The sequence below is a fragment of the Biomphalaria glabrata genome, chromosome 15 (genome assembly GCF_947242115.1).
Source record: "Biomphalaria glabrata chromosome 15, xgBioGlab47.1, whole genome shotgun sequence".
Lineage (NCBI taxonomy): Eukaryota > Metazoa > Mollusca > Gastropoda > Planorbidae > Biomphalaria > Biomphalaria glabrata.
Window position 1 is genome coordinate 4,565,141 of NC_074725.1, and position 17,275 is coordinate 4,582,415.

At 36.2% G+C, this 17,275-nt stretch overlaps 1 protein-coding gene across 2 annotated transcripts; it reads left to right on the top strand.

Annotated features, from left to right (window-relative positions):
• The first annotated feature begins 255 nt into the window (after positions 1-255).
• LOC106050905 (organic cation transporter protein-like) lies at positions 256-16,509 on the top strand. Of its 2 annotated transcripts, none has more exons than XM_056011831.1 (12): positions 256-500; positions 2,551-2,768; positions 3,365-3,468; positions 3,748-3,874; positions 6,010-6,206; positions 7,930-8,056; positions 9,323-9,483; positions 10,447-10,581; positions 11,139-11,227; positions 12,183-12,303; positions 13,192-13,264; positions 16,312-16,509. In XM_056011831.1, exons 1-12 carry the CDS (start codon positions 362-364, stop codon positions 16,489-16,491), a joined length of 1,671 nt encoding a protein of 556 aa, XP_055867806.1. In that variant the 5' UTR covers positions 256-361; the 3' UTR covers positions 16,492-16,509. The 2 variants fall into 2 exon arrangements, with proteins under 2 accessions (XP_055867806.1, XP_055867807.1); XM_056011832.1 differs by having other exon boundaries at positions 257-500; positions 9,323-9,441.
• Positions 16,510-17,275: the final 766 nt, after the last annotated feature.

A 17,275-nucleotide genomic window follows, 5' to 3' on the forward strand; every position in this document is an offset into this window, starting at 1 on the left:
ATTTTTTTTATAATTATTATTTTATCAGGTACAAGAAATAGTTTTGAAGAATTTCAACTTTATCCGAGAATGAGTGTGTGAGAAATAACTTGAGCAGAAACTTATTAACACACAGAGAGACAGACAGAGTGAGTTGATATTGGATAAAAAAAAAACTCGACCATTAATTTCAAGTTCAAAAATATTATTATTAAAAGTATTATTGTTACACATATTTTCATAAATAAAAAGAATGCTAAAGCAATGGTCAACAATTGGAGCCCGTATGCAACATACACTATGAAAACAAAACGAGCCAGTACTTTGAGGCCCGCCATCGAAATTAAACCTGGAGTGTTGTGAGCGGGGACAGAGAAATACAATGGAGCAAGACGAGAGCAGATTTGATGATGTGTTTAGATCTCTCAAATGGAATGGGTTTTATCAAATGTCTCGATGCCTGGTCTTGTTGCTGTCTTCCGTGATACTGGCTTTCAATCAACTTTCAATCATATTTATAGGTAGGTGATACTACTTATTTAAAAAAAAAATATCCATGCTTAAAAACTTAAAATAAAACAAGAAAAACTAAAAAAAAAAATACTTTAAAACAACAACAACAAAGCTTATTCAAAGTTATTTGGATCAATTAGTTTGAATCTGTCATGTCATTAAATTTGTAATAGATCTAGACATATAACAATAAATCTGTGCGATTAATAATATTTGTACCAATTGTTTTTGTTTAGCTCTATATTTCATGCTTTTAGCTTTCTCAATACTCGATGATCGTATCCCTTTTTTGGACCAGTTGGGGGGAGGGGGGAGAATGAAAGGGGGAGAATGGATTTTTCCGTAATTGGTTTATAAAGCATTTATAAAAAAAAGAGAAGAGGAACCGACCTGCGAACTCGTGGCTCACGCCTCCTCTGGCCAACATGCTAACCACTTATGAGGTACTTATGACTAGATAATATTTTTGTTGCAACAATTTGTTAGAATACTTGAATATTTGCTAAACAAAATATTATTTTTAAAAAAAAGTTCGCAGAAATTTTTGTGAATTCGCTGTTCGCCCAAACGAAACCTGTGATCTTCAATTAAACAATCTTAAATCAACATAATTCCACCATTTCCACGATTTTTGCTAAAGTATATTTTTAAACAAGATTTAAACAAGGCGGCACCGATCGAATTCACCAATGGACCAGGAATATTCAAGCCATAGCCATGTTATGATCGTTGAAAGTAATATAATTTTTAAAATCATTGGGCACTAAAATAATAATAATAATAATAAAATTTTAAAAAATCTCTTTTAAAGTTTAAATCTTTCAAAATGAATTTTTATCAAACATAAGTACTTTTTCAAAGACAAGTTTTTTTTTATATATATATATTCATTAGGTAAAGTTCTTATTTCAGACCTAGTTATCTATGCGGCAGATGATGCTTTCTATGGTCCACGGTTAATGAGGAAGTCATGTGGCCAGCATAACGACCAACCACCTGTACTTTTCTTCAAATAATGTCAGGTACCCATTAGAGCTGGGTGGACTCAGAGGCGCCATGAAAATCCCGAATGTAAAAATCCCAGTCTTCACTAGGATTCGAATCCGGGACTCCCGCTTCGGCAGCCAAGCGCTTTACCACTCAGCCACCGGGCCTCCACATATTCAATTAGCGTACACTTATATTTTCTAAATAATAATTATTAACCTTATCCATACATTCAAAATTAATAAAATGTTACATGTAATAAAGAGAAACTAAAAAAAAAAAAATAAGAAGATTTATTCTTCTAACAAAAATTAGATAAATTGGCAACACGAAAAAAAAATATTCTTGACCTACTTCACAATTTAATTTAATTTCCGGTTGTGAGCTACAATTGACTTGGGTCACACAAATTAAGATTTTTCCCCTCGCAAATAAAAATTAATATCTCCCTTTCCATTGGTCATACAATCTAGTTCTATTTACAAATATTGCAAATCTTGGTCAAGATGCGGTAAAGCTCATTTGCTTCTATGGTTCATGTTCAACAAGATACAGTGTAGCCTACACAACGACCAGATGTCTTTACTTTCTGGTTAGTCGTTACAGAAGGCTTCAATACTGACCTGCAACGTCACAACCTGTGGGCAATTTACACCAATAGCTCGTTGCCACGTCATACTGAACTGTGACGTAGCAGGCCAGTGTTCAGGCCTTTATAAAGAAGGGTCTCGATTAAAGCCATACTATGCGGACATGGTCTTCGATTCTATTGTGTTATTATGTATTCACGCCTTTTTTAAACGGCTAATCTTGTGTTAAGAGATTCGTTCTGTCGATATCGAGTGTTCAGGTTTGAACCGTTTCCACCTAAGTACTCGGCCTACCAGTTTTGGTTAACACAAGGCTATACTAATATACTCCCGTCAAAAAGGGTTAGGGTTATGAAAGGTGTCTACTAATCATGGGCGTAGCCGGGGGGGGGGGGGGGGGGGTTGGGGTTCAAACCCCCCCCCCCCCAAAAAAAAAATAATTCCTGGCTACGCCCATGCTACTAATAATGTTTCTATGCAGGCAACGTTCCAGGCTACCAGTGTCGAGAGCTTCAGAACCTCAACGTTACTGTTAACAATGTTACCGTGGACGTCCTGTCTGACGCCAATCACAGCAGCTACAACGTAACATACAATCAATGCTCCATCGACGTCAAGAATGCCACTGACGTCATTCTCAGTGCTGACTGCAAAGGCTATGACTATGATGATGATGTGTCCAAGTCATTTGTGTCAGAGGTAGTCTAACAAGTTAGTTAAAGCCATAATAAAATATACTACCTGCGATATTCAATGTCTAAACGTAACCATTTGAGAAGTTACACTTTCAAGCCAATAATAGGCTAATAGTTTTACACACAAATATACTCAAAAGATAAGCTGTGTTTTTTTTTTCTAGATTGTAGTGGCACTTAATTTCTATTCAAATCGCCATGTACAATGACATTTACTTCAAAGAGAACATAAAAGCAACTCCGATTGGTAGTCGTTTCCACATCGCAAATTTTTCGTCATTACAGAAATGTTTCCAAAATGAGTTTGGGTATAATATTTACCAAATAATTCAACCGAGTTAGGCTCGGCCAATAGGTACTCTATTATATACAGTAAATTTTATTCTTACTACATACTACTAATGGCTGAGTGGTATTATGGCGAATCCTGTTTCTTTCTGAATCAATGTCTGATAGAATACAAATAAAATCTTGTCATTAAAGATCTAATTGTTGTTCTGGCTCCTTTTAACTTAAAGTTTATTCCTAACTATTTTCATTAGGTAATTGAATTCCCAGACTATTCTATACAATCTAATGTTTAACTTCTTGTTCAACAAGTGGGACCTGGTCTGTGAAAAAGAAATCATGTCGGACAATGTGCAAGTATTCTACATGCTTGGGGAAATAGTCGCATCACTATTTCTGTCCCAGTTGTCTGACAAGTAAGTCCTAGATCGATTTTAAGACTTTCATGTAGTAGTTAATGCCATGCAGAGAGAATGTTTACAATTTATCAAGATTGTGTTATGTCTTTAGAAAACAAAATCTTTACTAAAATAGGTAGCATTTTACGTCAGGGTACTAATTTTTAAAAGCATTCTGCCTTAAAGTTACTACTGAATACTATGATCTAATGAACATGGAAAAGTAGTTTTTTTTTCTTTATGGAATGTTTGTAAATTATAAACTTAAATTACTGAATTTTTGTGTTTTCTCTACAGCTATGGACGAAAGCCAACATTGGTCTGGTGCGGCGTGCTGTCTCTGATAACTTCAGGCATATGTTCTTTTCCACCAAACTTGGTGTTCCTCATCGCGTTCAAGTTCCTTACAGGAGTTTTTCTTACAGTTGAGTCTCAGCTTTAAGATAGCTTTTTAGCTTTATATATATATTGTTGTAACTCTCTAGGGCAGGCACTCAACGAAAGACAGGTCGACAAGAGTAAATGATGTATTTATTTATTATAACTAGCACAAGCATCAACAAATAGTAATAGTTACTAGTTAGACTTGGACGTCTGCTATAAAGTCACAGGGAGTAATATGTCTTAACTTCTAAGAGTCCTACTTCAGAACCAGAACAGACCACCGACACACTTCCCAGTGTCGCTCCAGGTCTCCCACATAGTTTCCTAGTATCACACAGGACAGCACTCAGCACCAGACTGTTCAGACTCCCATGACTTCTAGCCGGCTCACAACAGTCCTTCTTCCTGTCTCTATATGTCTTTCACTAGTCGTGTTCAGTAGTGCTCAGATGCGCACCATTAGTGTAGCGTGGGAGCGTGGTTACAACATTGCCCCCTTCTCAGATCTGTTCGTCCCAGATTCAGGTGCCCTACAGGGTGGTGGACGTTGGTCAGTGCAGGTGGAGGTCGGTCTGTGGGAGCTACAGACGGCAGGGAGCGTGTTCCCCACAAAGTCATCCACACTGCTCTCTGCTGGTGCCGCTTTCTCCTTCTCCAGTTGATCTGCCTTTGTTTAAGGGGGCGTCGTTTTCGTTGTCTGGCCTTTCTCTCAGTCAGCACCGACGGCAGCTTCATGGCAGGAAAAGAGGCAGTGGATGTCATGGCGGTGGTCATCAAGACCATTGCTCCAACACGCTTTCTTGATGCACCGTCTCTATATGTCTTTCACTAGTCGTGTTCAGTAGTGCTCAGATGCGCACCATTAGTGTAGCGTGGGAGCGTGGTTACAACAATATATATATATATCATTGGCGTAGCCAGGATTTCCACCCACCCACCCCCGGCCAAAATATATATATACTGAAGGAAGGTCTGTGCGAGCCCCAAAGACCTTGTAATATGGCCATAGAGTTTTAGCTTGCGTTTTTTTTTTTACGATAGTTAGCAGGTCATCGTGGGGTCCAATCGTTGCAGTAACGCTGTCTATAATCTCTTGGTTTGTGATGTGGTCTTTAAATGTGATACCTAGAATCCTTCTGTAGCATCTCAATTCCATTGCCAGGATCCTCCTCTCTAGCTCTGCAGTCAGCGTCCAAGACTCACAAGCATATAAGAATGTGGTCATGACGAAGGAGCGCATCAGTCTGATTTTGGTGCCGATGGCTAAGCCTTTGTCTTTTCATAGTATTTTAAGCTTTGAAAGTGCAGTAGTTCGGGTTTCGTTCCTTCACCTGAAACAATAGCTCAGAGGTATTTGAAGCTACTGATACTAAAGAAAAGTTAAAACTCTAAAAATAATATATATATATAGATATATATATATAGAATGTTTCCACTTCAGACCAAGCGGTAGCAATTAGAGTCGGGTGGACACAGGGGCGGCCTAAAAAGCCCGAAGCTCAAATTTCCAATCTTTACCGAGATTTGAACCCAGAACCCAGGTTTGGAAGCCAAGCAGTTAACTACTCTGCCACCGCGCCCCCATGGTGAATATTAAGGGTAATTAAAAGTGTAAGTGTGTGTGTGTTTTTTCTTTTAATTGGAGGGCAGGCTGTAGAATACGGTCTGTGGAGTTGGATTATTATAAATAAAGTGCGTCTCTAGATCTAGATTTATGACTAACAACAAAGTTTGGGAACCACTGTTCTGTACAATGCCTAAGCAAAGTAGGAAAAATGAGAAGCGATTCTCATTTCGCCATAAAAATCCTTGGCATGTCGCACTTTGCCGGTCTAACTAAGCCGAGTGACGTAATGACATTTTTTTTCTCCCTTTCACGTCATTCGCAATGATTCCATTCAATCACATGATATTAGAGCTCGCACAAAAAATGTCTATTAACCCTCGCAAATTCTCTCGTGTTGAAAAATATTTTTTTTCTAGTCTAACTAAACCGTGTGACGTAGCAAAAAGTTTTTCTTGACGTCATTCGGAATATTTCTTATCTACGGTCAGTTTTAGAGTTTGTGTAATAATACGAATTCTCTTTGTTATCTTGTTATGTTACGTCGACATGATTCTCTTATTTTAAACACTTGTTGTTGTTGTTTTTTTCACTCTCCAAAAACGTTTTAGACGTCAACCAATTCAGCGTACACTCTGCTGACAGAAATGATGCCTACAGACTTCAGAGCTGTGCCAGAGACGATTAAAGCTTTCTTCTATCTGACCGCCATGTTGATCACTTGTTTGATCGCCTTCCTGATAAAAGACTGGCACTGGGTGCAGATGACTCTAGCCCTCCTGTCTACCTACGTACTAGTTTTACATTGGTAAGAAAGATCGAACAAAGCTGGCCTCATTGCTGGTCACATATTAGGGCAATATCATTCCTCATTCAGAGATTGCATTCATGAAGTCAAACCCATAAAAAGAAAGTTATTTGATGTATCAGTGTACAAACGGAAGTGCAGAGTTTCTTTTAGCAGGGGATAGCGTAGAAGGTTAAATTTCTGCAAGATAGAGACGCGGTATTTTATTACGTCCTACGCGTCATGCATCTAGTCATTTATGTTAATAAACGACCCAAATTCTGTCAAGTCACTGGTTTTCCTCACTGACTCAGGCAACCCATTCCATGCTCTAATAGCACTAGGGAAGAAGGAGCACTTGTACAAATGTGTCCTAGGATAACGAGGAATGTGCCTTTATCTTTGTGTCTTTCAGAGTATTTTATTAAATTTTGTTTTTGTATTTGAAGATTATTGTTCAGTGTCTTATGTATAATTGCTACTTTACTTTCAAGTCTTCTATCCTGAAGACTTTCTAAGTTTAGTGATTTTACTAAAGATGTTACTCTAGTCAAATGTGAATATTCGTTTGTTATGATTCTCACTGCTCTATTTTGTGTCTATTCCAGTTTCTTAATGTTTTCTTGAGCTGATGAGTCCAAAACAGAGGATGCATATTCAGTTACACGTACACTATTTTTGGATATGAACCGTATCGAAAGACATTCCCTAACACATTAGACCCCTGAATAACGATTTCACATACATTTAATAAAGTTTACATGCTGTTTCTTTTAAAACACGACTTAAATGTTCTGCTATTCTCAAAAGTGCCCCACAATACTTGGAAAGACCTTGAGTTTCACCGTGGCTGTTACAATTTTAATTGAATCTAAAATTCTGTTTATTTTTGTTGTTCATTTAATTAACCTGCCTTCAATTCAAACATATCCAGGTCCAGGGGCGTAGCTAGACATTTTCTATCGTTTGGGGGCCTGGGGGGCTTGACCTCTTAGGGGGGGGGGCTTTCATTTTGCGTAATATTTTATTTTTTAATGTAAAAAACACTCTTTGGGGGCCCCTTCATGTGGGGGGCCCGGGGGGATTTTCGATTCTCCCCCCTCCTTCCCCCACCATATCTACGTCACTGTCCAGGTCCAAGTTTTGTGCCAGACAACAGCGATGTCTTGATTGATGTTACGATGATATCGTATTGAACAAATAATGTGTTACTGATGTTTTAATTTCATATGGTTCTCTTGTTAAAGAAATAGCTTAGGAAACACTGAGATGGGCTATAGTAGAGTGAAACAGAAAATTATAAAAAAAATGTGTGTGTTCTTTCCTTAACTTTATTAGGCTATAAATTTTAGACCGAAAAAGTGCAGCAACAAAAACGGTCGACACTAAATCGACATTCGCCTAAACGGCTTAGCCAAAACATCTGCGCCAAATTGTCACGTACAAAATAATTAATGTGAGTTCTTGCTACAAGAAAAAAAAAAGGTTAGAAAATATCACTTTTCTGTGCTGAAATATGCACATATATTATCAAGTACATTTTAAAATGCATATTTTGATCAACAGTTTCTGTTTTCTCTACATCGGATACAATAAAAAGCCATTTATTTATAGACATTCGCCATATATAGAAATCTAAAGTACCATATGGATAAACAGATGTTTTCATCATAAAAAATATATATAAAATCTGTAGATTAAGACTCGAGTTATACTTTATTTGATTTCACATCTAAATGTCTAGGTTTACTGATGAGTCTATCATCTGGCTTTGTACTACCAAGAAATACACACAGGCTGAAGAAACTATACGAAAGATAGCTAGAATAAATCAAGTGGACCCACGGGAAGCATTACAGGCAATGAGAAAGGTAATTGTAGCCAATAGAAATAAAAAGACAAAATTGTAATATTTGGCCATCTGGTAACCTTTTGAATAGATGGATCTACCTATCTATCTATCTATCTATCTATCTATCTATCTATCTATCTATCTATCTATCTATCTATCTATCTATCTATCTATCTATCTATCTGTCTGTCTGTCTGTCTGTCTGTCTGTCTATCTATCTATCTATCTATCTATCTATCTATCTATCTATCTATCTATCTATCTATCTATCTATCTGTCTGTCTGTCTGTCTGTCTGTCTGTCTATCTATCTATCTATCTATCTATCTACCTACCTACCTATCTATCTATCTATCTATCTATCTATCTATCTATCTATCTATCTATCTATCTATCTATCTATCTATCTATCTATCTATCTATCTATCTATCTATCTATTTGTCTGTCTGTCTGTCTGTCTGTCTATCTATCTATCTATCTATCTATCTATCTATCTATCTATCTATCTATCTATCTATCTATCTATCTATCTATCTATCTATCTATCTATCTATCTATCTATCTGTCTGTCTGTCTGTCTATCTATCTATCCATCTTTCTATATATCTATCGAATGTCGTGGAATGCTGGGTTCGTGCTTTCTGGAGTCGCACTTGACACGTAACCAACACAAATGGTACAGATTGAATGAGTCCAATTTTGGCAGACAAGATATAACATTTATTTAATAAAACAATATGTTGCACACTTTATGGTAGTTACAAAAATGATCCAATGCATAGAATACAGTCGCGTCAGCTTAACTGCAATACACGTAGTATACAGTATACTATATCTTATTAAATCACACCCACATCACAGCGTGTAACAAGTTACTACTTGACTCTTTAAGTCCAGAAAAAAAACTTTCAAAATACGTGTAGGCCTACTGTCTCAAAAGACTACTGGCTTCGACTACCCAAAAGATACTACTTAACTCAAAGTTACTACTCGACTCTCTAAGTCACTACTGTCCGCACCGGACCAAAAGATACTGACTGCCTAAAAATGAATGTAATCATCCTTACTTCCTGTTTCTATATCAGAAGTTTCGCGTGTCTTTTCACCCTCTTAACCCGAGGTGTACATATAACAGGCAATGTCAACCGAGACTGTGACAGTTCACTAGTTTCTTCTTAAATACGAATATAAAATCAATATAATGATGTTCCTATGAGATGTTTCAAATTATATAATCAAATGGTAATTTAAAAAATCTCATTTACTTAAATTGTAATTGCGAAAGTCCGCAGATGAAGAGAACTCTGAGAGTCAACACCTGATCGCAGGAAATACAACGAACTGGTTGGACTTTGTCAGGAACAAGAACTTGTTGAAATTGTTGCTGATATCCTCATTGCTGAGGTACAAAACTGAGACTCTGGTCTGGGACGAACGAAAACAAATGTGAACAGTTTTTGACATTCCGTTAAGATAAACAGAAAGAAAGAGAGAGAAAAGTGGAAGAGAGAGATAGAGAAAAAGAGAGAGAGAGAGAGAGAGAGAGAGAGTGAGAAAAAGAGTGGGAGAAAGAAAGAAAGATAATTTGAGAGAAAGAGGAGGAAAGAGTGAGAAAAAGAGTGGAAGAAAGAAAGAGAAAGAAAGAAAGATAATTTGAGAGAAAGAGGAGGAAAGAGTGAGAAAAAGAGACAGACATAAAGAAAAAGACAAATTGATAGACATAGTGATAAAAAAAAATGTTTCTCAATGAGATCCGGTAATGAACACAAACTATCTGATATAGGCTTTTTTTATCACCCCCTTTCACTACTGAAAAGTAATGTTATGTACTGCTTAATATACGGTTTTAAAACAATTTTACACTGTGCATTGATAAATTAAGAACGTTAACATTCTGTCTCTCTGTCTGTTTTGGTGAAAAGATTGAACATGTTTTTTCTCCCATTTCCTATTCTCGGATCAAGTTAAAACTTGGCACAATTAGTCATTCAACCTGGCGTGACATGAATCAATAAAAAACAACGACAAAAGCAACGAATTAGCTAATTAATTGTTGGTGATGAATTATTTTAACTGATATGGAAATAAGGAAAATAAATGCTACTTAATGAGAAATGTGGATGTATGTATGAATTTAATCCCTTTACTACGTTTTTTCTCCCACTTCCCATTCTCCGATCAAGTTAAGTTTTGCATAATTATTCATCGTTCATGATAATACACAAATCCACCCAAAAATTAACCAATTAATTAATCGTTTAGTACTAATTAAGTTTGTTTTATATCGCAGAGAGGGAGCAAAGCCATGTAATTTTCAAATAAATGGCAGTAATTAGCGGTTCTTTCCCTTAAAATAGCTTTTTTTTTTTTTTTAAGTATTATCTTTTCTATTGCTTGTTTATTTCACAGGTTTGTGGCTACAGTAGGAAATCATGGTCTTGTTTTCACTTCTGCGTCGTTAACAGAGAACTTCTATCTGGGCTACTCTCTGGGAACATTGGTGGAGTATCCAGCTACACTCCTCTTCTATCTTGTTGTCAACAGGTACACTTGTATCTTCCACGGGGAACATGACTTTTAAATCAGTGTAGTCAGATATTTTATTTGTCGCAATTATTTAAAGAGAGAATTCATAAGAGATTTTAAAGAAATGGAATCCCATATATTTTTCTGGTGTACTGTGGCGTTCCGCCTCTAGCTACCTTTCAATGTATGTTTAAACTTGTTGAAAAACACAAAACTAGTAAACACGTTTGTGCATAAAATTAGCATATTTGAATTCTAAATAATCTTAAATAATCTTATTTTTATACTTGAATGGAACTCATTCACAATCGTAAACAAACAACATTTAGCCACGTAATAATATTGATAAAACAATGGAAAAAAAAACTGTCACGTGACAGCCTGTGTATTACGTAATACGTGGCTAAATGTTGTTTGTTTACGATTGGTGAATGAGGTCCATTGTAACATCCCTTTAGGGTTTTGAGGTAGATGAATGGCCACGACATGGTTTAAAATGTGCAGGTGTCTATTTTATGTTTATTTTTTATAATGAAAATTCATAATAAAATGAAACATATGTTTCCCACATTAAGACTAGGGCGAAAGAAATGTGTGTACATCTTCCATTATATTGCTGGAACAGTCTTGGTTGTCTCCTCTCTGCTCCTTATGCCATTTGCAGGTAAGCAAGCTAACATAAACTTTCGTCTTGTCTTTTTCTTAATAGAAGTTTATAGGAGACAAGACTCTTTGCTTTTTTTTTTAAATAACTAGATTATGCAGTATGGAGTCTTAAAATTACTAATATTTACACTAATATTTACATATTATATAATGTAAATTTATTAACAAATTTATTTTTCCTTTTTGCTATCAAACAAATATAGTTAATTAAAATTATTTTAACTATGTAATTGATTAATTGTATTGATTGATTCTTGTTGTGTAAAGAACAATTAAATAATTGTGCAAAGTTTCAACTTGAACCGAGAATGGAGAGTGTTAGAAATGACGTGTACACAATGTGTACCAGACAGACAGACAGACAGACGGACTCTTAGACAGAGTGAGTCATTTTATAAGTGATTTTAATTTACACTAAGGAATTTGGTGCGTAAAAGTTAGGATACATTTGTTTTGTTTATTTTCGCTTGTATAGCGTAGCGACTATAACGCCATAAAAAAGAGTTAGGAATGGAGTCAAAACAGTTTATATGTGAGCGTCTTTAGCAGACGTTCAAGTTAGTCCGTTGGGAAGTTTCGGACTTATTTGTTAAGTGACCACATTGACGGATTCCCTTCAAAGCCGAATGGACCTCATTAACCAATCGTAAACAAACAACATTTGGCCACGTGATTCTCTATCTCTTCTATACAAATTACGATCTAATTTTTTATACACAATGGCTATCACGTGATTTTTTTTCCGTTGTTTTATCAATATTATCACGTGGCTAAATGTTGTTTGTTTAAGATTGGTGAATGAGGTCCATTGTTAGTTGAAAGCTAAGCTATTACCTCCGCTTGGACACTAGGTTACTCGAGACAAATCGCACAGGTTTACAACACTGGATATAGACCAGGTGAATAGAACTTATCTACTTACTGGTTAATCTTATTTCTCTTATATGTTCTAGATAACTTTCCTGAAAAATTTTGGTTATCTTTTGTCCTGTCGCTGTGTGGAAGATGGTCTATATCAATATGTTACCCAGCAGTAGCGCTCTACACCATGGAACTATTTCCTACTTGTTTCAGGTACTGTTCGCTTTGACAGAAACAGTTTTACAACACAATCTACTATTAATTTTAATTTCAAAATTGTAGTAATGTTCTCCACATACGCACACTTTCATACAGATGTCAAAACACATTTGATAATCACAATGATCTAAGGCAGCGGTTCTCAACCTTTTAAGCTCGGCGACCCCTTTTTACAATCCCCCACTCTGCCGCGACCCCCACCCACCCTCACACATACAGCAATAGAAGAGTAGACAATAACTTTCCACATTTGGCTTTAGGCGACCCCTGGTAAATCGTCAATCGACCTCCAAAGGGGTCACGACCCAAAGGTTGAGAACCCCTGATCTAAGGCTATACCTTCACACTCACTCTGACAATTAACTACACGTAGAGGGAGAGCTACATGAAAGATCTAGATCTGAAGAAATAGATATTCCTAAATAACACTTTGAAACAAAATAACGTAATACAAAATAAATTGTTTATAAGTGCTTGTGCGGAAGGAATTATATATTATGCTTTTGTACTTTAGACATTAAAATATCAGCTGCCAAATACATATTTGCTAGAACTTGTGAACAAAAAATCATTTTTGGTAGAGTTAACCGGTTTCGATCTTTAAAATAGCTTAGTTGTCCTAGGCTTAAGTTAAGAAAGAATATGTTCACATTTAGTATGTTATCGTCACGACAACTGGGAGAATTAGTGATTATTATTATCATTATTACGAGTAAGTGGACTGACCAAGAATTGTATATTGTAGATATTTACAATACATATAATACGTTTATTACAATATAAATTACGTTTACTAACATTAAATGTAACTAGGTATGTGTGTACACCCTCAGAGTAGTATGAAGCAGCTTATCTCTCTATATCTATTTATATCTTTAACAGAAATACTGGAACCGGAACCTCAGAATTTGCCTCCAGTGTGGGGTCTCTCGTCTCGCCATATTTCCGTACACTTGTAAGTTGTCTTATTCTTTAAACCTCTATTGTCTCTTTATCTCTTCAATTTTCCTGCAATTCTAAACAAAGCTTATCTAAGAGAAAGAACCGCAAAATGATTGCCATATATCTCAATACTGTAGGAACAAGCTCCATTTTTCTATACAAAACAAAACTACTTAATTACCACAAATTGATTAACTAATTGGTTACTTTTTAAAATTGATTAGTGTATTGTCATCGACTATGAATAATTATGCAAAATTTCAACTTGATCCGAGAATGGGAAAAGGGAGAAAAAACGTCGACAAAAAGTAATAAGGGGAATAACGTCACATATACAGCCACATCTCTCAATAAGTAGAATTTATTTCACTTTTACGATATCAAATTAAATAATTTATGACCATTAATTAGTTAAATAATTGGATAAATTGTTTGATTGATTCAGGTTTCGTTAGGTACAACATATACACATGTACAAAACATACACATGTACAACACATACACATGTACAACACATACACCTGTAAAACACATACACCGGTACAACACATACACCTGTACAACACATACACATGTACAACACATACACATGTACAACACATACTCCTGTACAACACATACACATGTACAACACATACACCAGTACAACACATACACATGTACAACACATACACATGTACAACACATACACCGGTACAACACAAACACATGTAAAACACATACACCTGTACAACACTACAACACATACACCTGTACAACACACACACACCTGTAAAACACATACACCTGTAAAACACATACACCTATACAACACATACACCTGTACAATACATAAACCTGTACAACACATACATCTGTACAACACATACATCTGTACAACACATACTCCTGTACAACACATAGACCTGTACAACACATACACCTGTACAACACATACATCTGTACAACACATACACCTGTACAACACATACATCTGTACAACACATAGACCTGTACAACACATACACTTGTACAACACATACACCTGTACAACACATACATCTGTACAACACATAGACCTGTACAACACATACATCTGTACAACACATACACCTGTACAACACATACACCGGTACAACACATACACCTGTACAACACATACATCGGTACAACACATACACCTGTACAATACATACACCTGTAAAACACATACACCGGTACAATACATACACCTGTACAATACATACACCTGTACAACACATACACCAGTACAACACATACACCTGTACAACACATACACCTGTACAATACATACACCTGTACAATACATACACCTGTACAACACATAGACCTGTACAACACATACATCTGTACAACACATACACCTGTACAACACATACACCTGTACAACACATACACCTGTACAACACATACACCTGTACAACACATACACCGGTACAACACATACACCTGTACAATACATACACCTGTACAACACATAGACCTGTACAACACATTCACCTGTAAAATTTCAACAGCACCCGGGAAAGGATGTGAGGGAAATAACGTAATTGTCATACTGACAGATGGGGGCGCGGTGGCTGAGTGTTTAAGCGCTTGGTTCCCGAATGTGGGGCCCTGGGTTCGAAGCTCGATGATGACTGGAATTTTGAACTTTGGGACCTTTAGGGTGCTCCAGAGTGAACCCAGCTCTAATGACTAATACCTGACTTAAGTTGGGGAAAGTAAAGGCGGTTGGTCATTGTTCTGACCGCATGACACCCTGCTTGTTACCCGTTGGCCAAACAAACAGATGACCTTAACATCATCTGCCCTTGATCTGAAAGGGAACATACAGACAGATAGACAGACGGAGTGAGTCTATATAAGATTTGTAAAAAAAAAATGATGCCCAGTAAGGATGGCCCTGATATATATAAAATAGTAGCCTTGTACTTTTATTTCATTGAATGGTCATTGGATTAGGTTAGAGTGAGAGAGATTGAAAGTAGGAACACTAATAATCACGTGATCGGATGTTGGCATGAAAGTGGAATGAGATTTATGACAGTCATGAAAGTCATAATGTATCAGAAAGTCATAATGTATCATAGAGAAAAGTCATGATGTTCAGTGTTCAGTTCAGAGTAAACTAATGATAAAGCTTCAAGAGAAGTCTCGAATCTGCTTAGAAACAAGTCATGACGCAGCTTATTGAGAAATCATGATTAATTTTAGATCAAAGTCATAACGTTAATTAGACTGAATTAAGTCCCGATTATATCTTAAACGCAGTCATATTTGTAGTTTGATAAGAAAGAGGTCGCTACACTTACAAAATTAATGTAAATAAAATCTAGCTATGCCTTGGTCTTTTTGAAAACAGTCAACTAAATGTCTTAATGTATGAGTCTAATTAGTAGTTTTATAAGTGTAGAATTGTATATGTTATCTGCAGCCTACGTTTCCAGTAACATATATTTTTTTATATGTACATTTCTAGATAAACACAATTTTAATTTAAACATATATTTAGAATGAGACAAAACAGAGTTTAGATTTTAAAATATAAATTTGCTAGCCGGATATGACCCTCGGCCAGCGGGCCTCAGTTTGAGTTTTACTGATCTACTGGATTGAATTTAGTTGTATGTATAACTGGAGAATGTTCGCATCAAATTTTTATTTTTATATTGTTGCGAAAATTAAAGGAGAGTGCGATAATAGGTTTACCCGTTCAACCGACATATTCATATTCAATTTAAAATGCAGTGAAAACGGGTTCACCCAATTTGTTAAAAAAGTTTCGTTCTTTACTAGAGACACAGTTAAGTACCTGTCTGTTTTTATGGCCCTCCGGTTGTGGGAAGGATTTAAATACACACTACGTTCTTTTATGCCAAGTTTTATCAGGATTGGTCAAAATGTTTGGATTTTTATTCGGGACATACATACATACATACATACGCCTCACTTTCTGCTTTATATTATAGATTTCATAGTGTATCCATGTTTTTGATTTTAATATTGTCAGATTTTTAGTACTGAACTTTTTTCTTTTATTTTGTTTGCCTAATCAAGATTAGGCACGTACCGTGGGCACCTAATATTATTTTAGGCACAATGTGTGTGTTAGCCCCACTCACTATCAGAGGCCTACCAGAAACTAAAGGGCGAGAACTGCCGCATACTTTGGAAGATATGGACAGAATAATGAACAAGCCACAGGAAGAAATCAAGGAAAACAGAACTCGGGTTTAGTTACGTATGTATTTTTTTAAATTTAGAGTTAATGTTCTTCAAATAAAAATCTACATACAAAAAAGATGTTGACATTGTTGATTGATTGCATGATTTAATTTCATTAATACGGTTGACAAGAAAAACATTACAAAATACATTATGAAACTTATAATTACATACATATTTTTAAAAAGCAATAAAAAAAGAAATTCAAACCGGGTATCGAACTCTGGGCAATTACATAATGGAGTAATCATGGGCGTAGCCAGGATTTTTTTTCGGGGAGGGTTTGGGGGGGGGGTTTATTCCCCCCCCGACCCTCCCCCCCCCCCGCGAAAAAAAAATTATATATATATGTGTGTGTGTGTGTGTGTGTGTACATAATTAATCTTTATTACATTCTGACCCTTTCGGAAGACGTTTATTGTTTATTGTAGACTCCCCGCCCTTGCTAGCAAAGGGGTCTGGAGGAGTTCGCAGCGCTCCCCCAGCGCGGGGCGAAGCCCCGCCGCCGAGCACTATTTCTGGTATTGAAAGCCAACAAAATGCATATTCTGAGGTATCTACAGTGTATTATCTTGCTATTAAAAAGTTTTATTTCAAAAACCTAATGTGCTATTCTTACTGACTTTAAACCCTCTCGCGCCGTTCGGCGCATTTTCCGGCAAGTTGTTTCCGCAACTCTTATTTTGCGTAACTCATTTTGTCGGAAAACATGTCCCGCAAAACTTCATGCGACGCTCTGTCACAACCTTACTAAGGATTCGACTCCCAGTTCGGCATATGATTTCTTTGATTTAGA